Source organism: Hakea prostrata, chromosome 7, assembly GCF_041222555.1.
Source record: "Hakea prostrata isolate BN-2017 chromosome 7, UWA_Hpros_2, whole genome shotgun sequence".
NCBI classification, from domain to species: Eukaryota; Viridiplantae; Streptophyta; class Magnoliopsida; order Proteales; family Proteaceae; genus Hakea; species Hakea prostrata.
Window position 1 is genome coordinate 12,339,363 of NC_142606.1, and position 21,948 is coordinate 12,361,310.

A 21,948-nucleotide genomic window follows, 5' to 3' on the forward strand; every position below is an offset into this window, starting at 1 on the left:
AAGCTACGCCGTCATCCAATCCATCTCTACTGCTGGCCTTGGAAACAGTTTTTTAGCCTTTAGGTCATTTTGCCATTCCCAATTTGTCTCAAAAGGAATGCTAAAAACTCTCTTTCCATCTTTGTTTGATTTTTCATGGCTAATATCAAGATGGTTGGAAATTGCTACCTGATTTCTGTTTCCATGGCAACCCTGTAATTGGATGCGAATATATTTCATTGATCGATGGGATAGGATTTCAATGGTGACAAAACTAGTGAATGAAGTGTACAAGTCAAGTTGCATGGAAATTGGCTATACAGGGTCAAAGAGTCCGCAACAATATTGGTAGAGCGTAGAATAAAAAAGAACAGAACACAGACTAGAAGAGCAGCAATCTCCAAGATGTCAGCCACCACTAGAGTTGTAACAAGATCTTCTATTTCTTAGGTACATGTGTGTTTCTCTCATATCTTTCTATCATATATTAAGAGAAGACATATCTCTCAATTTTATAAACATAATAGAAATATATTTCTAGTAAAATAAAATAGAAATGTCAGAAATAGAAAATTCAAACAACTAATGACTTCGAGTCAATTTTTCAACCTAATGTTTAATATTTTTTCAGAAACATTATGTAGACCAAGCTCTTGTACCATCAATTAAAAGAATCTAGACAAAAACTCCTAAAACGGAGACCACATCATAATATTTTTGATGGGTTTCAAAACCCAAATCATGAACTGTTTTTACAGAACCCACCATACATTATGAGATTTCATGCAAAGGTAGGTAATCAAATATATATTCTGCCTGGGCCCACACAGCAGGAAGAGCTCCACCTGCAGGCCCACAGTGATTATTAATGCTTCATTACTCATGAGGCCTAAGAGTATCTTAAACAAAGTTGGCACTAGAAGGCCCCAATTAAAAATGACATGACAAGAGAAAACCAAACATACTAATTTGTAGGGTTTAAAATTTTTCCCAACAACCCCTCAAAAATGATTATAAACTATAAACAATCTTTTTTCCGCATGGGTAAGAAGATGGATGATCTAGAATCTACCATTGTGAATTCATTCAAAAGTTTGGTTTAGAAGAGGTCACACAATCATTCTTCTTTTAGATATGATTAACATTTCGATTTCTGGGTTTTTTTATTTACATGTTACAGATGTTAGTAAAATGGGGTTAACAAAAGTTAGTAAAATGGAAACACCTGAATGAAGGTGTCATAGCCTCATAGGTAATGTCTAGCTTTGTGGGAAACATAATCAATTTTAGGATCTTATTTGGATTTTTTTTTACTGCTGGAAGGCTTTGATCATTAGTTCAATGGCTTCCTTAGTTTGTAGTTCTTATGTTTTTCAGTGGTAATATTAAGTCTTAATCGAGTTGTGCTTCAGTATTGTATAATTAATGCACAACACTGAGTTGCCTACAATCAAAATTTAAAGTAGATCTCGACTACCCGCTTTGCTTCTTGTGAATTATTCATTTTTCTTTTGATCATTTTCAGTTCCACATATCCATCTTAAAAATCTCCTTTTAACTACAATTTCTTTCATGTGTTTTAAAATTCTAGCTACACAAATTTCTTCATACGTTGTTTTCTAGACGCAAAATTCAATTACATGATTTGCATATAGTAGTATAAATTGTATATTATCTTTTCCCTTCTCCATAGCTTTTATGACTCTCATGCATATTCGGACTTGCACAAGCACACCCACAAACACGTGCTGTGTCTCTCTTGATACTAACTTGCCCTTGAGCTTTATATAGGAGCTCTAAAATGTTATTGAACATCTATTTATTAAAACTTTTCATCCAAGAGACCTTTAGGATTTGTTTGGTTATCTGAATCTAGGAATTTCAAATCACTGGATTCATGAATCTAAGATTTATACATGTTCGGCTGTAAAACACTCCTGAATTCATAAAACTGAAATCCATTAAAAAATTGATGAAATTTGCTAATTCATGTAAAGTAGCCCAATAGAGCTCTATGAATTTTGATAAATTTGAGGCTAACAAAAAAATTAAAAGAAAAAAAGAAAAGAATGAAAGAAGTGACAAACCAAATAGTTGATTTTTTGAAATTCATTTTAAATCTCTATTCAGGTAACCAAACAGGCCTTTATGAAACGAAGTCAAATTCTCTTTCATGTACAGAGTGTGAAAGTATGCTGGATTTGTTTGATTTGGAAATTTTACGCTCCAGAATTTTAACTAGTAATTAAGGGAGTGTTCAACATAGGGGATGTAGCTCAGATGGTAGAGCGCTCGCTTAGCATGCGAGAGGTACGGGGATCGATACCCCGCATCTCCAATGGTGCCAATGTTTTTTCGTAATTTTGAATTTCGTTCCTCTTTTCTACCAGCATCAAATCACCGGAGGCTGCTTTATGCTTTCAACTCATGAGCGTGTTTGTTTGTTCATGATCCAATGAACTCATACCGCTTTCGATTCGATTCAGTTCCATTTGAATTTAATTTTATTTGCATTTGGTTGTCGGCATCGCACCTACTGTTTCTGTGTTCGAAGTACATGGTTTATGCCTTTCCTGTGGGTTGGGACTCAACACTCAAAATCACGCTGCTGTCCTGGTGGACCAACGTAGATCGTCTCTTGCTTCACTTTCTACTCTTCACCAGGTCCTTAAAGATCAACTCTCTACTGGGTTCTCTTTCCCATTTGAGCTCTGTAAAGATTTCAGCAGAATAGCTTTGGAATCCATGTCGAGCGCTACTTTGGGTCGTGTGATACCCTGCTTAGGTTCGAAATTCGCTCTATTTTCTTCTTCTCTGACATGGGTTTCTTAATATTTCTTTTGTACTCAAGTTTGATGTTGTAACAAATCTGATTTGTGTGCCTGAACAGCTGCGGTTGCACGGCAAGCAGGGAAACCGTTGATGATAGAGCAGGTAGAGGTGGCTCCACCGCAGGCTATGGAGGCTAGGATCAAGATCAAGTATACTTCACTGTGTCATACCGATCTCTACTTCTGGGAGGCTAAGGTCTATATGATTTCATCCCCAACTCATGAGTGTATCATTTCCTTTCTTTTCTACTATTCCCAAATTACCTGTGATTTTTCTCTTTCTTTTGGTACAATACTACCAAATTGCTTGCGCTTTATGGTACTTCATTTCCTGTTTCATGTAGTATGTAGATCATCTTCTAGTCTATTCTCTACGCACATTTCAGTCAAAATCTTCTCAGAGTTAAACCCCACGTATTTATTTATTTAATACTTTCCCCGGAAAGTTAATGCGGAAGACCGAATATGGTTAGTGAGTTATATAAATTGGGTAGTTCGGTTTTGCATTTGGAATTCCTTTGGATTATAAACTTGTGCTCCAAGCGATGTTATTAACATTTAAAAAAAAAAAATTAAAGAAAAGAAATATCCTGCAAGTTAATTCCTTGACTCTAGGACTTCTAACAATTTGGTGTTTCCGATTTTCAGGGCCAGACACCATTGTTTCCTCGCATATTTGGCCATGAAGCTTCTGGGTATGTTGCTACTTCTGCATTCAAATATTCTCAATTGTTCCGTTCTCCCGACTTTTACTTCCAAAAGACATTGCACCAGGGGGGAGGATTGTTTTTGAGGTTATTTTACCATCAGCAAAGTTCAACCCAGCAGCTACTTACAGAGCTTTCATGGGTTGCAGAACATAGTGCTCTTAAAGAAAATTTATTTGTTAAAAAACAAATGATCAGGCTTAAAAAAAATGGTGAAAGCATCTAGTAGTAGTGGGGGTCTAAACGAGCATACCCAGACCCCAGCACAATGCTCCCGCCACTGTGGGGTCTAGTAGTAGTAGGTTGTTCAGAACTATTTTAATTACTATGAGTTCATCTGGTAATTACCATCAGTTGGAAGTTGTCTGTATATAAAGTAGACACTAGTGTTTTTTGATGTTGCCACATCAGATGAAGCATCCTCATTAAGATCTCTTGATAACAGGATTGTGGAGAGTGTTGGCGAAGGTGTGACCGACCTACAAGTGGGTGACCATGTACTACCGGTATTCACAGGGGAGTGTGGAGATTGCAGGCACTGCAAGTCTGAGGAAAGCAATATGTGTGACCTTTTGAGAATAAACACAGACAGAGGTGTCATGATTAATGATGGGAAATCTAGATTTTCCATTAATGGATCTCCGATTAATCACTTTCTTGGAACATCCACATTTAGTGAGTATACTGTTGTTCATTCGGGTTGCCTTGCAAAGATCAATCCTTTGGCACCTTTGGATAAAGTTTGCATTCTCAGTTGTGGCATCTCAACAGGTTTCCTATGACTTAATGGAGTTTCAGTTATTGCTTTTACCTTCAGAAACATGATTGCTTAAAATGTTCTCTCTCAAATTTTAGGCTTGGGTGCAACTCTAAATGTGGCTAAGCCAAAAAAGGGTTCCACGGTTGCCATCTTTGGTCTAGGAGCGGTTGGATTGGGTGTAAGTATTTGCCAATGTTGACTTCATGTCTCAGTTTCTAGTGTTGATGTGTGGTGTTGCTTAATTGATTAATAAGATTTATTCTTTCATATTTAGGCTGCTGAAGGGGCTAGAATTGCTGGTGCATCGAGGATTATAGGAGTAGATTTTAATCCTAAGAGGTTCGAGGAAGGTAATGTTCAATATTTTTAAATTATGTCCTCAGCATTGCCAAAGATAGATTAATGGTGAAACTTGGATCTTATCCTGTTTGCATTCCCTAAGCCCTGACACCTTTCCCATATTATTATTCTTGCTTTTCCAGCCAAGAAGTTTGGTATCACTGAATTTGTGAATCCTAAGGAGTATGACAGACCAGTGCAGGAGGTGGAAGTTTTTGCCTTACTACTTTTTAATCATCTTTGTGTCAATGGTCTTACTTAAATCCCAAATTTGCCCTCATTTTTGTCTCTTGATTATTGCTTGACCAAAATGCAGGTGCTTATGGAGATGACAGATGGTGGAGTTGACAGGAGTGTGGAATGCACAGGCAATATTGATGCAATGATATCTGCTTTTGAAAGTGTTCATGATGTATGCATCTTTGTAGGAACAAATTTGCAGTCAGCTTGCTCCTTAATTTTCTTTCATAGTTTTCATGTTTACATTTTAAGATTCCTCAATGAAATCATCATATACAGGGATGGGGTGTCGCTGTGCTTGTTGGAGTGCCCAATAAGGATGTAATCTTCAAGTCTAAGCCAATCAACTTCCTCAATGAGAGGACACTAAAGGGGACCTTCTTTGGAAATTACAAACCTCGAACCGACATTCCTTCAGTTGTCAATATGTACATGAACAAGGTGAACTTCAAAATTCACTCAGCTAGATGATCTTCAGGAAATTTTGTCTTTATCTTACACAAAGTATCATGGATCACAACACTGAGTGAAATGTTTTTTGTTCATCTTGCAGGAATTAGAATTGGACAAGTTCATTACCCATCGTGTCTCTTTCTCTGAAATCAACAAGGCCTTCGAGTATATGTTGAAGGGTGAAGGTTTAAGGTGTATTATTAGCATGGAAGACTAGGGTTGGGTTTGATATATGGTATCATACATGATGAGAAAGTGTTTCCACATTGTAATGTTCCCCCCCCCCCCCCCCCCCCAAAAAAAAAAAAAAAAAAAAAAAAAAAAAAGGGCTTATAGTGTTGTACTGGGTGGTTTAAGGATTCATATATGAATCTTGTGTTGCTAATAAGTAGTGAAATAAATTCCTGCCAAACAAATCTGCAATGAAGTCCATTCACTCAATGCTTTTCTGAGCTCTTCCTTCACTTGATAGGGTATAATGTTAACCCCAAAACCTACCCTGTTGGTTGTACAGGAGAAGGGGCAAGGCTATTAAGTTATGCCACAACCTACTAGTGAGGGCATGGTGCAATGGGTTACTCTCCTTTACAAGATTCTACAAACCACCGACTTACTGTTTCAGTTGCACGGATTCATGTCCCTGCCTCCTTTTTCCTTGCAATCCAGCTCCACCCTACTCTTCCATGCAAACTAGCTGTTCTACCCAGCCCACCCCTTGCAGCCTCTCTATCTCTCTTCCGAGTCCCAACAGCACTCTTCCACTCCCAACCCTACCCTACCTACTACCCCTTCTTCAAACAAGTCTGATGGCTCTGGTGACATGGACAGGGCATTATACCACTGTTTTTGCAGATGCGATGGACTGGGATCACTAGACTGAGGGTGGGCACTGTGCGTAGAAGTTGAGAGAGCACCTCATCTATGTGCATTATTTCCATCTAGCCCATGCAAACCTTCAATCGCAATGGTCCTGTGTGAATATAAGGCGAGGCAGTGAACACAACGAAGGGAGAGAGAGGAGATGTAGCAGCAGGAGCTGAAGTGAGGGTGGAAGGCTAGGATGAAAAGAAGAGGCTTGACTGAAGGCTGGGGAGCAGGGGAAAGGGATTGAATCAACTGTTCCTGTAGTAACCACTGCCCCCCTGCATCACAAAGCGGCTCTGAAACTCTGACGACCCAAAGGGGCCTGGGGAGAGGTGATTAAAGGTGGAATTATGGGGGCAAAACAGTCGCATGATTGAGAGTGGAAAATACACTTAAATACTACATCGGGTAGTTTTGGAAGAGGAATCTGCAAACCCATCTGCCATCCTTTTCTTTCTTTTCCATTTTAATGCACAATCTCTTATTAGTTATTGAACTGTGCAAATGAAAGAAAAGAGGGTGTAAAAATTAACATAAATGCGTGTACAAATTACACACAAACATTGGATGATGAGGTTACTTTTTACTTCTATTTTCATCAGCCATCTACAGCCTTTGGGTGTAGTTTACAATAAAAGCTTCGAACACTGGGGTAGGGTGAAGAAACCTTACTCCGATTTTTCATCTCATGGATTGATGATGAACCCAACATTAACAATTTCTCTCCTCCTTTCTTACAACCCTCTCCAACATACTTTCTTCCATCATGAATCTTTGCTCAGATGAATTTGCATATTTGAGCAGAACCTTAACATGCCCTTGTTACTGACTCTTGTTACTTGATATTGCTCATCGTGTTGCTAACTTGTTACTCAACTTCAGATACGCTCAAAGATGGCAACTTGGTTGGAGATTGCTTCTGAACAGAATCAGAATTAGTGCCATCCACTTCCAATACTGTTTTCTCTAGTGTAGGAATAATGGGAGGTTTTATTCTTCGTGTAACAGTCATCTTCAACCCCTCTGTGGTATGGATGGTCGCTCCAGTTGTCATTTCAACCTGCAGAAGAAAAATCATAGGTTCTTAATTTGTCTAGGTTCTATCAGATAAAGCAAACGCAAATTGTGAAGGTAGATATGAAGCAGAGACTTACTGGAGGTGCTCCAGGGGCCATTTGAAAATTAAATCGCCGAACAAGCATCGATACTGCTACCACATTCTGCACAACAGCAACTCAAAACTTGGATTCTGGATTTCATTCTTATTCTCTTGGACATTTTGTTTTCCTTCATTTAAAATCATAATAATCATGCAACAAGGAAAAATAATTCACTTGGAGCCATATTTGGTCATTTGACCAACTGGACTGATGGATAGATTTTAGGATATGCTGTCACATGTCAAATTTAGTTTTTCATCTAAATGATATGGCAATCTTCCCCCTGCTTTTTAAACAGATTCTTTTCAAACAATATGCAAAGCCCTATTCTGAAATCAGCAATGCAAGATTGAATTTTAAAAAGAAAACATACAATCAGATGATGTGAAAAAGAAGACCAACATACTTTGCCTGCAGACTACCACAATGCAGATGATATCATTGATATTAAAATGTTTTCCAGCACTGATAGTGCCAAAAACCTCCTTCCTAATAATCATTGCAGCTGTATGTACCTATGAACTACTTGTCACTACCATGGATATTCCAACGGCAATAAGAAGGTTTACCTCAAATGTAGCAAACATGTCTCCTATACATTTCCGTGGTCCACCACCAAATGGCAAGTAGCTGAAAGATAAAAATTGACATAATGCGTTTAGAACAATCTTAGACATTCCAGGTTCCAACAAAAGAAAGGTCGGGAATAAAAAGCAGGAAAGAAATCCCAAAAGCATGCCACATTATGATTCTAAATCACTGCTAAATGCGTGAAATTTCACTCAATTTCATGGTATAATGAGAATATATACTTCAGTATATCACCAGATATCTGTGAATACTCAAATTTCATATCAGAAGCCAATTCGATGGCTCCAGTTTTTAGCAAAACCCACTTATATGAAGTGGAATCAGTTACCACTACCTCATAGGTTGGTGTCATACTATAAGTGATTCAGTATGATGAACGACAATAGCACAGCAGTGCTATTCCTCCCATCCTTTCTTCCCATTCCAAAAGAAAAGGTTCTCTATTGTCTCTCTGCATGGACACTCCTTTGGATTCCTGCCTTAAGGTCCTAATATACATAATCTGACATTTTCTGAATACAAATGCATGTTGTTGTAAATTGTAAACATGATTTGGTAGCCTTTGCTTACAATGACAGTTGCTAGCTCTGAGACTATGAGAAATTTCTTTCAACCACAGCCAATCAGGTATATCAAGAAGCATATTTTAGAATAGAATTGAGCAAACCTTCTCTCAGTGATTGGTAAAGTATATGTTAATATTCTATGCTGTACCAAAGAGATTCAAATGATTGAAAAACCCAAAATACCTACCCAGGGAACTGCTGTGAAGAGCTGAAGAATCACTCCAAGGAAAGAAAGGGAAAACAGCTAAAGCTACAACTAAATAAACCTGAAGTTTTGGTTAGTCTCATTTGGATTTGGTCCATCTAAAGACCATCTTTCAGGATTGAACTTGTCTGCATCAACCCAACGATTGGGACACCTGTGCAGGTTCCAGACAGAAATGAAAATATCTTCGCCCCTGTAATAAAAGAAAATAAAAAATTAAACCACCAATTATGCTTCGGTCATAATATTGTAGTGATGACATCTTATTGAAGGAAATATGCCAATCCAGCAGAACTCCAACTAATTTAAAATACAATAGCAATGTACTACCAGAATACACACCCTATAATGTATAAGTAGAGTGAGTGTTTTCAAAACCCAAACTTGAATCATAAAATGACTGATAAAAACTGTAATTCTGCACCAAGTAAAAATGAATTTCAAATTTAAATATGTGATCTAAGACTATAAAGATGCTGCTTCAGGAGGTAACTGCAGACCTAATGAGACTATAAATGAGTAATTCAATTAAATGGACTTGGAATTGAAATCAGCTCCAAATAATAGCAGAAAATTTACAGGCATGTTTTTTTATTAGCTTTTCAGCAGACAGAAATAATGACAAAGCCTTGATCACATGGTCAAAGCATGTCCATCCAATTATTACTAAGCATTTCTTGGGGTGTTTCAATTGCCTTAGAAACAAGAAAAAGAAAATCAGACATCGATTTGTAAAGTATACGTAATAAATATAACATATCCTTTTAACAAAAGGTGTTTCATATTAAATAGGAAAGAACAAAATTGAAATAGAGCAATAAAAATATCTTTGTAAAATGGAACCACAACCTCTTTATTGGATACCCTCCAAGAACATCATCCTGAAGAGAACGGCGAATCAGAACAGGCGGTTGTGGATAAAGTCTCAAGGACTGCATACAAAATGAGAAGAAGGATAAGGACAAATAAAAATATTAAATATGTTGAGCTGAATGATATGTGAAACTAGACTTGAATATCTTATAGAAGAATGACTGCATACAAAGTAATATAAGGATGTGGAGTGGAAGTTCTTACTTCATTGATTACTCTAGTTGTATACTTTAGATTCCTCAAATCATCAATAGTTGGAAAGCGATCTCCTAGTACAGAATCCACCTAGAAATCAGCATGAACCAAGAGATTAATGACTTATAATAATCAGAACCCAGAAATGAAGAAAAGAGGAAAACGGAGTATACTAATGAATCCCTTTTTTCCCTCTCTTTTTCAAGCACTCCATGGAACATCAAGGGAATGTAGAAGTCCTTTCAGTTACTAACCTCATCCTGGAGCTTGGACATGACACTAGGTTCCTACAGAGATTGCAAAGTTAGAACTGATCCAAACAATTCTGTCTAATATGAATGAGAACAAATGACATTAGAAATGACACATTTCCTGCTTCATAAGAAAATGTTCTTACAGGAAGGCCGGGAGCTAAAAGGTAAATATGAGGGTGGAGGGTGTAAAAGATTTTTGTTCACTATGCAAGCGTGCACGAAGGAAAGCTTGGTCTAAACACAGAATATTTGAAATATGATTACACTTAATGTTGTATTCAATCTAAACTTGAGTTGTCCCAAGCCATTCATGTGGTGAGAACTATTATTGTAATCAAAACAATTCAAAGCTTGAATTTTAGTCAATAATTAGAACTTAGAACACAAGTCAGTTAACAACAGAAGCATTAACAAGAAATGATGTGAATACTTGGTCATGGAATCTGAATACTTAAAAAATCCTTCTATACAAGCTATATACCTGAGAAAGTAGATAGAATGTCCATGTTAAAACTGCAGCAGATGTTTCATGCCCAGCTATAAGCATTGTCATCAGATCATCACGGAGCTGCTTACTAGAAACCTACAAAAAATGTAACATCCTCAAGAAGGAAAGTAATTTTTTCAATCAGTTGGTATCAACTGTAGATATAATTTAAAAACCATAAAAATAGTACCATACATCGTCTCCTGATGCTAAAAGAAAGTGAAGAATACTAGGATCTTTTTCATTCATGTATTCTTCGTGAAACTGAAGTTCTTCTTGCTCCACCATCCTCTGCAGATGCAAAAACAGATGCAAAATCCAGTTAAGGATTTTCTAAACTGAACTGACTCTAGGAGTTGCAAGCACCCACGTCAATGCTGCATTCATGAAACTACAGGTAGCTGTATAGTACAACATATTACCAAAAAATGCACCTAGGATACATGACTAAATATACGCACGTAAATGTCATTTAACAAAACATTTAGTAGTATAAGACAGTAGTTATAAGGTGAAACATCAATCCTTTCTATGCCTATACATAAACTAGAAGTCTCTTTTGGTAATCAGCATAGTGTTCTAATGGATGTCCATACTTTAAAACAGAATGCCACATGCAAAGTTCCACAGTAGTGAAACCAATAGCCTGTAATATAATAAATAGAATTTCCCTATTGTAACAGTCCCAGAAATGAAAAACAAACTGAATTGAAAAAGAAAGGCACAGCACCAGCTATTGACTATTGATAACCTCAAGCTCTGGACAATAATAGCCCTGCAGTATACTACAAACATGTAAATTAATATACATTTTTGCTGAATATGTTAAGAAAAAGGGAATGCTTATGGGATCCGTGTAACCACACCATAATAGTTGGACTAAGCCTTTAGGGATGGCAACATTCAACATCAGTACTAAGAGGGAAATTCTAGCCTAATGCATTCTAGAAGAAAACATACAAGGTGTGCAGGCCATCCTATTAATTCTCAACTTGAATTTTTCAGCCAGTTCAAACTCTTGAGTTCATTCCCTCGGAACCTTGATTACATAGGCACCATCAATCTATATTCTGCCAACGTCTACTTTTAACTATTCTCCATGCCAAGGATATACTACAACATTAATAACTCCAGGTTATCTTCTACAAGCTTCATCACACCCAGTAATTTTCATCTCAGAGTGCAAATTATTATTTAAATTCTTCTGTTTCAACTTTAATAATTAAGTATCCACCCTTAATATGGTTATATTCATCTTCTCATCCCCAAAGAAGTGGGAAGGTGTAACCTACCCTTGATTGACCGTTGTTCTATTCCCATAAGTTATGTAATCAAGAGGTAAAAAAAAAAAATTAAAAAAAAAAAATCAAAGTAATCTGAAAGTGACTTCTAATTATCAAAAGCTGCACATTTTCTGGTTACGGATAAATGAAAAGATCCACCCTCAACAGAAAAGATAGAGAGAAAAGAAAAAAAAGGACATGACTTTTTTTCTTTTCAACCAACCTTGGTTACATCAACATATGTTTTGTGTGTGTTGGGAAAAAGTTTTTCTGGTAGTGGAGCAGTTGAGCAGGTATAGGAAATGCCTGGTTGGAACGCGTGTGTGTAGAGAGAGAGAAATTATAGTCTTCTTTAAGTGTTCCTGGTAGTACCTTGCATATTGCAATCAGATCGTCCAATGTATCATTAACCAACTTAAGAGCCACTCTGACTTTTTTCTGTCGTGGTGAGATATCTTTCCAAATGGGAATCTCCCAGAATGGAATAGGTGCAGTGCTTCGATCTTCTGCTTCTCGCAGAACTGTATAAACAGCCTGGAGATGTCAAAAGTTCAAAAGTGAATTCAATTGAAACATATATAAAGATAGGCAGAATGTCAATCCATAACAAAGTTTAAGGAAGAGTGAATGAAAAGGAATCCAGAGCATGTACCTCAACTATTCCAGTATCATTTGATAAAGAATCAAATTCATAATTAAAGACAGCCTTGCCAATGATATCCAAGGTTAATCGTGAAAATAGGGACTCCATTTCTACATCCTCCCCATCTGAAGCAGCAATATCTAGTTTGTTACAAAGCCTCTCTGTAGCTTGTCCAAAGAGGCTAATCATAGCTCCAACAAACTACAAGTAAAAGATCAAAGGAAAATGTAACCTCAGATTGTCCCAAAAGGAAAAGGAAAAGAAATGGAGAACCGGGAGGTGGGTGTGGCAGATGAGAAGCAAGCAAAAGGCAAATAAAACCCATAAGATACATTGAATTACCTTCATATGCAATGCTGGGACTATAGCACGTCGTCTGACACGCCAAATTTCACCATCTGCAGGGATCAGTCCCTTCCCCATGACAAAATCTAAAATTTCACCCAAAATACCCTGTATGTTGGTATTTAGTCAAATTAAGTCAGCATGTACAAGTCGCGAGGTCATCGAAAACAAGAAGCAATACATGGAGTCATCAGTTAATCTACCTTCGAGTAAGCCTTTGAATTGTCCCTCAGTATATGCTTGGCAATATTAGGATCAGAAACTATCAAAAAGGACTGTAAAAGCAACGAATAAATGTCTGATCAAAGACCTATAACGAGCTAAGCATGCTCAAAATTGATAAATTATTCACTTCATCTTTGAAACTAATAAGTAAGACAAGGAGAAGCAAACCTTTGGACCAAATATCAACCTGAAGATTCCACCATACGTGAGGAAGAGGTCGTACAAGGGAATGAAGAAGGCCTGACCTCGCACGGCTTTGATATCTCCTCTGGCTTCTGGAATCTTCGGATACCGGCCATCTAATTGGGATAGGAAACCCACAAACTCCCGAGGAACACCGAATTTTGACAGGGCATTTGTCAACGGAGACAGAAATCTATTTGCAACACCAAAATCAAACAACACAATCAAAGGGGACAAAAGAAAAAAAGAGCAAACCCCGAAGAAGAAACTGACCCAAGAACGTGGATGCGTAACTGCTAGCAGTGTCAGGTCCAGTAAGGTACGTATTTGGTAAAAGAAGAACAACGATAAGAAAGATACAAATGGGTATGTCATGAAACGTGTTTTGGGTACTTGAGCAAACATACCCAGATGATTGCTGAACGGTGAATTCTCCAGAAGTTATTCGAGCAGACAATTCGGCGCGCTTTTTCTCTTCAATGAGGCGCTCAACTTCCTTCATGCTGTTGCCGACGGAATCAGGTTCTTGGCCATTTGAAGAGGAGCAAGTAATGGCAGAAAACCGTGATGTACCTGCAACATAAACCACATAGACTGACACGAGTTAACACAACAGGAAGCGAAGGTAGTAAACTGAGAAGAGAAGTTTATCTGACCGTTGAGTTTTGGGGCATAGAGGGAGGTCGCAGTAGTTGAAGGTTTGGTTACATTTAAGTGGAGTTTGGTCCGAAATGAGTGGGAAGGGATGGAAGGGAGTTGCAATAGGGAAAGGTTGACAGCCATGAGAGGCCGTCGTAAGAAGGAAGATGGATTGATCTCTCCGTTCAGGTAGTCTTAAGTATAAAACTCTAAGCCAGTGGAGGGAGAGAGAAAGAGAGTCGAGAGATGATAATGGTGATTGGCGAGAATAAAATTTTATATGGCTAATCAAAAACGAATGAATCAAAAAATTGTTCACTACTCAGAGGTCAGGTCACATGGGGAACTGGATTTAGGGAATCATCAAATCACCATGATTTTTTTTTTTTTTTTTCGGGCCCAAAAATCACCATGAATCGATGCGTGTGTGCTTCTCGTTTGTCGATTACTCGGATTTCATAACGGCAAGACGAGAGAGAAGATTGAGAGAGAATTATTGAGCTATTCCCTCCGTTGGATCGGCATATACGCGCTTCTGGGGAGTTGGTGCCTGGCGCAACTGAAACGGGGTTGGCAGATTCGAGTCATCTTCAAGAAAGAAAAAAAGTTTGTCTGTAGATGACGTGCATTGATCGGAGACCAACCAATGCTATAAGCCTATAACAGGGAATCTGGATCAGCTCCCTATGTGAGCCCCACCTTTCCTCATATAAATGTAAAAAAAATCATAAATAAAAATCTCAGCCAATCCCATATAAACCCATCTTTATTGTGAGATTCAAACGAATCCCATATAAATCCCATCCTTATTGTGAGATTCTAAGACCATCAAAGGACTACATTGTTCTCTCCTAACAAGAGATGATCCAGACTTCAAATCAATCGGGAGCAGATACAGACTCATAAGTCATAACTAGGAAGATATTTTCTTGTGGCTATAAATATCAATGCATATATTCTTTAATGTTAAATTTGACCTTCATAATTCGAAAAATCCGTTCAATCTTGAAGTCTTATTGATGAATGGAAGCAAGAGCTTTGAGTGTTCTCCCTTGACAGAGAGTTAATCTAGATTCCATGAGATCCACGGGAGAGCTGATTCGAACTCATAATAAGGAAGATATTTCACGTGGCCATAAATATCAATGCAGAATTATTTTTTTTAATGTTAAATTTGACCTCCATAATTCGAAAAACAGACCAATCTTGAAGTCTTACCGATGAATGAGAACAACAATGTTGAGATACATGTAGAGACAATGATGGGTTAATGAAATGTTTGAACTTTTGACCAAAAAAAAGTGGATAGTAAATGTTAAATTTGACCTCCATAATTCGGCGGCGACCAATCTTGAAGTCTTACCGATGAATGAGAACAACAATGTTGAGATACATGTAGAGACAATAAAATCAAGGTCTCAAAAATGCACTAGGTATCCTGGGAATGGGCCGAATGGCTTTGTAGAAGTAAGGACAAAGGGGGTAATCAGTTTCGAGGACTGAGCTAAAAAATTTGGCTCTACTTGCGAAGGTTGCATATAGATTGTAGAGCGAGCCAAACTCAGCTTAGACCACCTTCATGAAGGCCATCTACTTCCCTTCAAAGTCTTTCTTTGAAGTGAAGCGTCACATGGTCAACACCATCTTGAGCCTAGAAGAGGAGTCTGTAGTAGGCGGGGCAGCATTGGTGGAAATCTCTTGTGGAAGGTGGAAGTCAGTGATAAAATAGATATCTTAAAGATTTGTAGATCCCCTCCATATCAGGGTATAAACTCTCTTCCTCAAAACCAAGTGGATGTATCATCTCCAAGGTGGAGCAACTAATGGTATTTTCAGTGTGAAAAGCGCATATTATGCCTTATGCAACTCAAGGGATGAGAAGAATAATCAAATTCCCACGGTTTTGAACATGCCAAGGTGAAAACGGGTTGAAGAATCAACTTAGAAAATGATTTGGAGACCCTCCACCCTACCTAAAATTAGACATTTCCTTTGGAGAGCTTGTGCAGGGGTCTAGCCACAAGGGAGGTATAGACAAAACAAAATTCCGGCTTGATCCGAGTTGCCATAGGTGTGCACATGAAGACGAATCCATCGAGCAAGCACGTGTGACTGATGGACTCTCATTGACACATGATTAAGCCGCCCATTTCCACTAAGTGACTGATGGAGTTATGTGCCCCTTGCCCCTCTTTCGCTTGAATAGATGCTTATTTACAACACCCCCCCCAAAAAAAAAAAAAAAAAAAAGACACCCCTTTCTTCTCCCATCTTTTGAGCCTATGGATCCTTGTGATTAATTAATGATGACATGAATGGAAACAAGAACATGTCAACCCCACGTATACAAAAAATTACAAAATAAAAGGATATATATATATATATATATATATATATATATATATATATATATATATATATATATATGGAGAGAGATGTATATTTAATGGGAGATGGACCCCACGATATAACTCACGCATAAAAAAAATTACAAAATAAAAGGGCAGATGGATACGGTAGCAGCTCAAGTATCTATTTCTCTATTCCTTTCTTGGAATGATTTATTAAAAAAAAGATGGGAGGAATGGGTGCTGGTCATATACGCCTAAATCAAGGCTAGGAGCAAAATCTCCCACATCGTGGACCAAGTTCAGTCGGTCTGATAACACTAGCCCTTGTCTTTTCTTTGGTAGAATAATACTAGCTCTTCACTGAAACCAAAATGTAATCGAACAAATAAGAGAATCCTAGGCATCACTTACATATTTTAAAGCAAGCACGGGCAAGCCCCACCATATATTTAAATTATATATAACAACTGTCCTAAAGATGAAGTTGAGACTTGAGATATGTATAAACTGACCCGGATGAACCTCATATCCAAAAAAGATTGAGAGACCCAAAAATCCAAAACCGAGGCCAATTGAATGTGTTAGTATCTCCAAAAGCTCCAGTAAAAAGCAAATACATGACTATCGATATGAACTCTCCATCATTATTTAGTCTCAAATGCCAACATCCCAAATTTCTCGATATCCTATTGATGTTAGTTTTCAGTAGTACAGAGTTTTAGAGAAGGCTTAAGAAGATACCAACGTATTCAAATCATCAAAAGAATGCTCACTTGGGGATTTCAGGTTTTCTTTGTTGACAGGTATGTGTCGCTAGTCTCTTCAGATGGATGGGTCTATCTGAAAGTCATATCCCGTCTCTGCAAAGTGGGATTTTACATGCGCAAGAGCCTTCGAGCGGTGAGAAATCTTATTCTTTTCTTCCTTCAGCATTTCTGCATAACTGCAATGCAACAGTGATGTAACATCACACAGATGGTTTGCCCAAGTACAATTAAGAGTAGGAAAGCAGCATACAATAAAATAGGAGTCTGGAGGATGGATTACGTTTGCTCATAGCCATCAGGTTGAAAGATGGGATCCCAGCCAAAATCATTGGGCCCCCTTGGAAGCACTATTTTTCCCTAGAAAATCAGCCACAAGCTACACATCAGCAAAACATAAGCAACTCAGGGAACTCATACTGAATGTGATTAAAATCTGATGTATCAATTCCCATACCGGAACTGTCAATAGAAGATTTTATCACTGTCAGCCATGGTGATGCTTTGTAACATAAAATTGGGATTTTAAGCAAAATAGGATCCAACTAATTCAGACTTGAACTAAAAATAAAGTTAAACACGCAGATAAACTACCAGGAAACCAGGAAGGAGTCATAAAGCATAAGTATCCCTCTTCAAAATGCTCAATAGAGACCAAATTTGAAATTTTGTAAATCATCAAACAGATACTACAGACGAAGTCAACTTTAACTGCCAACTCATGCACAATGTTACTGAATGTGTAACATGAATAGCGAGTGTTCAAGGACTTCCAGGCAAAGGGCACAGTGAATTCCACTTTTGACATGGCAAACTAACATTAAATTGTGTTAGGGCCTGTGCGATTGTTTGCCACCTGAATGGAATCACTTCATTTAATGGATCGGGACACTAAGGAAACTTATACACACAAAATTAGGGTGGTTGTGAAAGGAAAGTAGCTTTAAGGAATATTAAAGTAGGCCAGGCACCAAGTCTAGATGGGGTTCCTACAGATGTTGATGTAAACCCCAAATCTAGGATATATCTTCAGGATCTATGCAAGTGGACCCGCAGAAATTCTAGGAGTTTAATATACTGTAGTTGTAGGATTAGGGCTGAATAGGGGATTCTACGGTTGGGAATATAGAAAGGTTAGGTTCAATTATAGCTTGGAACTATGGTTTTTTTAATTTATTTATTGAAATTCAGTCCTGAACCTTGCTGTACTTCAATTTCAGATTTGATTTCCCAAGTTTAGGGTTTAATAAGAACTAGGGTTTCTAAGGGGTGGCTAGTGCTGGGGTTGATGTCGAAGGTAAAGGAAGGGTTGGGGTTGACGAACCTAAGAGGAAATAGGGTTTGAAAGATATGAATAAAGATGTTAGGGTTTCTATGGTTTGGTGAGGAAGACAAAAGGTAGGATTTTCTAGGTTTAGGATGAAGGAAAAGGGTTTTAATTAGGGTCCAAGGTAAAGGGAGGGGATGGGCATTTGATTCCTAAAGGGGTGGAGAATTAGATGAGGGGGTTGGGAGATCCAGGGCTTTAGGTTTGGGAAGAAAATGGGAAATCTCAGGTTTAGAAATCTGGAAAATCCAATAATGCCTCAAAAGGGGGGGGGGGGGGCTATAATGAAGGAAATGGGCTGGGGAATGGGAGGGGATTGAGGAGATAGGGGTAGGGGAGGTGTGGAGATGCTGCCGCAGGGTTTGGGAAGAGGGGTTGGAATGGGGCTGCGACGGGGTAGGGGCTGGACGAGGGGAATTAGGGTTTTGGGGATGTTTAGGGGGAGGGGTGTTGCTACAGGCAAGGGGGGAAGGGGGAAGGGGAAGAGAGGGTCTGTGAGAGAGAAGAAGAAAGGAGAAAGGTAGGGTTGTGGATTGGGTTTATTTGCACTGACTTGAGGAAAGAATGGAGGTTGAAGAACTAGTAAACTTGCAGAAATTTAAAACACTACAGCAGCCAAAAGTTTCCCTCCTTAGGGAAACCCATGACTCCAACTTGTCACCTTCAATTCTCAAATTTTCATTAATAAAATCTGTCTCTTTTCAAGCTGAGGCTTTATTTGTAGCCTTACGTGACTGCACTCACGTTAAGACTCAACATTAGAAGGTGACTCAAACTTTGGACTCTAACTAGACTTGGGACTCCCATTCTAATAAGGACTTTGTATTACAAAACAAGAGTAGATCTAGACTCCTTGTAGAAATTGGAACGCAACTCGGGGAGTCCCAAGCTATCTCCACAGGTAGACTAGTAATATCTAACTTTTTGGAGGGAATGGTCAAGTGCCTAAGCTTTAGGCTAGATCAGGCGCAACTTGCTCAACGCATGATACATGAAGTGTGGTGCAACGATTAGGAAGTTCTTGATCTACTACTCAAACCAAAGAACGCACAGCCAATTAATAGTGTTTCCTCACTTGTGGACATCTCAGCTAGATCTATGAATAGTAAAACAATCATATTACTGAATTGCCCCTTATTTATGTGCAATCTCCTATAGGGCCATAGTCCCTGTTTCGACCCTTAGAGTGGCACTAGGTCTGGTTCACATCATGTGTGAAGCGCTTAGGAAACTGTGTTTATCTTGGCTAACCAAATGTTCAATAAGACTATGAGCAGAATGCACGATGAATAAAGAAGCATCATGGTCCCTATTTACTTAAAAAAAAAAGTGATACCTAAAATTGCAATACTACCCCCAAAAAAAAAAATACACTAATTAGTTGTACCAAATTATGGAAGAGAGTTCTTAAAACATGAAAGTACTATTATGGAAAAGCGATTCAGTTCTAAGCATCCACCATAAAAGCAATTTATTCATGAAAAGATTTAGAGAGTGCAAGAACTCCATATGGCCTTTATTAGCCTAAAAATGTTTATAATGGTCACCAGAAAATTTCTGGCAAGTACTAGAGAATATGAGGAAACAGCTAATGATATGTGTAATGTGGTGACCAGGGAAAGAAAAGCATACCGGAGTTTTTCCAACAAAAGTCAATGGTTCCACATTTGGACCAAGAGCAAAAGAAAAGACACACATTGCGTAAGCTGATTTATCCTCATAAGCCATTAATAAATTGTTCAGACCTACAAAATGGAGTGACTAAGAATAAGAAAAAAAATGGGGAAAAAGAACAAGGCACTTACAGTGAAAAGAAAGTCAAACAACAACCTTCATGGCCAATCTTCTCCAGGAACCACTTGCTGGTTGATTAATACAAACAACCAATCATTAGAGATGTGAAGAAAAGCACAAATGTGTCAGCATAACAGTATAACCAAATATTAGAAAACTGAAGCTAATAAAATGCAAACTTATGTCCTTAGTTCAACAGTTTAACAGTTTACAGCTTTCTACGAAGATGAAAGCATCTGTTAATCGAGCCTTCCATGAGATGCTCAGGCATGACTTTGTCAAAATATCTGTTCCTGACTGATGAAATGACAGAACACAATGCCATGAAGCACCAGATGAAGATAAAATGTTGTATAATCAACTCAGAGTGAAGTGGATATGACTTGGCCAAGATGAGATCTCCAGACATTCATCCCAGTAAAAACCTCAAAAGCTAATCTAGCTTATGTTTAATCTTTATATCACGCTGGCAAGAAGAGATCTTCTATCTAACCACCATTTCCAGTTCAGCTCTGGTTTAATCCCACTCCAAATTATGTCATGTTTCCAAGAGAACTCCTGAGAAAGAAGTCCAAAGGTCTTGCACTTATTTTTTGCATTCCAATTAGCACTGTTTGGAAATAAGAACACAAATGCTCATTGCACTAACATATGAAAAGGACTCTCTTCCCCCCTTCCCTGCTAAACGTATTCTTCATCTGAAACTATTTTGTTCATTGCCTACTGCCATAAAAACAATGAGCTTATGACCTTGTCTGCCATTGAAAATTCATTGCTAGTCTCACTGGAAATGGCACTGTATATAAGAAGATGCTACAATTCTCCCAGAAGAGCTTATTTTAATTGGATCTCAAATTGGACACTGAGAATCAATCGGAGGTATTTTACTACCCTCTAAAGTAGATCATTCCTGAGAGGGAAATTTGAAGTATATGCAAACAACATCCAACCACTTAGCAAGGTTGAACAATTTCACAATATTTGGCTTTCCTACTTTCTGCTAAATTCTATATTAAAATTTTCAACGGAAGCATGATTAGATTTTACTAAAAAGATTTAGTGCACAAGGAATATCACCTTGATCGAGGGATGAAACAAGATTGAGTGGAAGGAAACTTACATGTAAGGTCCTGCAAAAGATTTTAAAGGTCACAGAATGGGGATAAAATCAAAGAAAAAAAGGGCAAACAAAAATTGGCACACATCATTCATTCAGATAAATATACAAGATTTGGTCTGATGTGTTACCAGGAAGACCCTTGAGGGCATTAAAACAGAGGCAAGTGTCTTCAACCAGCACAGCCCCTCCCACCTTTTGCCACATTAAAATTAGACAAAATCATAAGATACAGGACAAGGAGGAAACTAATCAACACCAAGGGAAAACAGGAAGAAAAAAAAAATGAAAATACCTCTTTTGCCGCCAATCGAGCCTTTTCTTTGGATATGTTTTCGGGTTCTCCCTGTAACTCTGGCACTACATCGAAGCAAATGAGAAAGCATTACAAGTGTTTGCGTCTACAGTCGTAGTATATATATAGAGAGAGAGATAATTACAGTCGAGCTTGAGGGACTGGAACGGTATGGAGTTGCCCAGAATGGCTTTCACTTCCTCCAGCTTCTTCGCATTTCCGGTGACGAAGGTTACCGGCCGCGTCAATACAGTAGCCGCTGCTTTCGTTACCGACATCGCTCCTGTGCCGTGAGAGTCCCTGCTGGGAGATCTTCTGATTTCCACGGCTTCGCGAGTGCAAGGGTCACTGTGTCAATTGCTCAGTTCGGCCCGAGTTAGTTAGGCTGAATCGGTTTCACCTGTTTCTTAGAAGTTAGAAGTAAAGTTTAAAGTATCGGTATCGGTATCGTATCGATCAGGTGATTTTAAGAGACGTA

The 21,948-nt window shown here is 38.2% G+C and overlaps 3 protein-coding genes and 1 non-coding gene across 4 annotated transcripts; 2 read left to right on the top strand and 2 right to left on the bottom strand.

The window, feature by feature from the left end:
* Positions 1-2,244: 2,244 nt before the first annotated feature.
* On the top strand, positions 2,245-2,317 carry TRNAA-AGC (transfer RNA alanine (anticodon AGC)). Its single transcript has one exon. It is a non-coding gene; the product is annotated as a tRNA-Ala (tRNA).
* Positions 2,318-2,486: 169 nt separating this feature from the next.
* Positions 2,487-5,598, top strand: LOC149009829 (alcohol dehydrogenase 3-like). The gene is made up of 10 exons (XM_089160525.1): positions 2,487-2,764; positions 2,870-3,006; positions 3,459-3,505; positions 3,963-4,288; positions 4,373-4,455; positions 4,552-4,627; positions 4,760-4,821; positions 4,933-5,028; positions 5,136-5,297; positions 5,410-5,598. Exons 1-10 carry the CDS (start codon positions 2,725-2,727, stop codon positions 5,524-5,526), a joined length of 1,146 nt encoding a protein of 381 aa, XP_089016651.1. The 5' UTR covers positions 2,487-2,724; the 3' UTR covers positions 5,527-5,598.
* Positions 5,599-6,741: 1,143 nt separating this feature from the next.
* On the bottom strand, positions 6,742-14,164 carry CYP97A3 (cytochrome P450, family 97, subfamily A, polypeptide 3). Its single transcript, XM_089160524.1, has 16 exons — positions 13,840-14,164; positions 13,591-13,756; positions 13,169-13,376; positions 12,979-13,050; positions 12,773-12,883; positions 12,440-12,631; positions 12,160-12,321; positions 10,700-10,795; positions 10,499-10,600; positions 10,018-10,050; positions 9,773-9,853; positions 9,545-9,627; positions 8,757-8,888; positions 7,903-7,963; positions 7,328-7,393; positions 6,742-7,233 (listed from the first exon to the last, which is right to left on the bottom strand). Exons 1-16 carry the CDS (start codon positions 13,964-13,966, stop codon positions 7,042-7,044), a joined length of 1,884 nt encoding a protein of 627 aa, XP_089016650.1. The 5' UTR covers positions 13,967-14,164; the 3' UTR covers positions 6,742-7,041.
* Positions 14,165-16,600: 2,436 nt separating this feature from the next.
* LOC149009831 (Inosine triphosphate pyrophosphatase family protein) lies at positions 16,601-21,838 on the bottom strand. Its single transcript, XM_089164218.1, has 8 exons — positions 21,616-21,838; positions 21,471-21,535; positions 21,307-21,370; positions 21,179-21,188; positions 20,095-20,126; positions 19,897-20,009; positions 17,221-17,297; positions 16,601-17,116 (listed from the first exon to the last, which is right to left on the bottom strand). The coding sequence occupies exons 1-8, from the start codon at positions 21,746-21,748 to the stop codon at positions 16,996-16,998; spliced, it is 615 nt and encodes a 204-aa protein (XP_089020344.1). The 5' UTR covers positions 21,749-21,838; the 3' UTR covers positions 16,601-16,995.
* Positions 21,839-21,948: the final 110 nt, after the last annotated feature.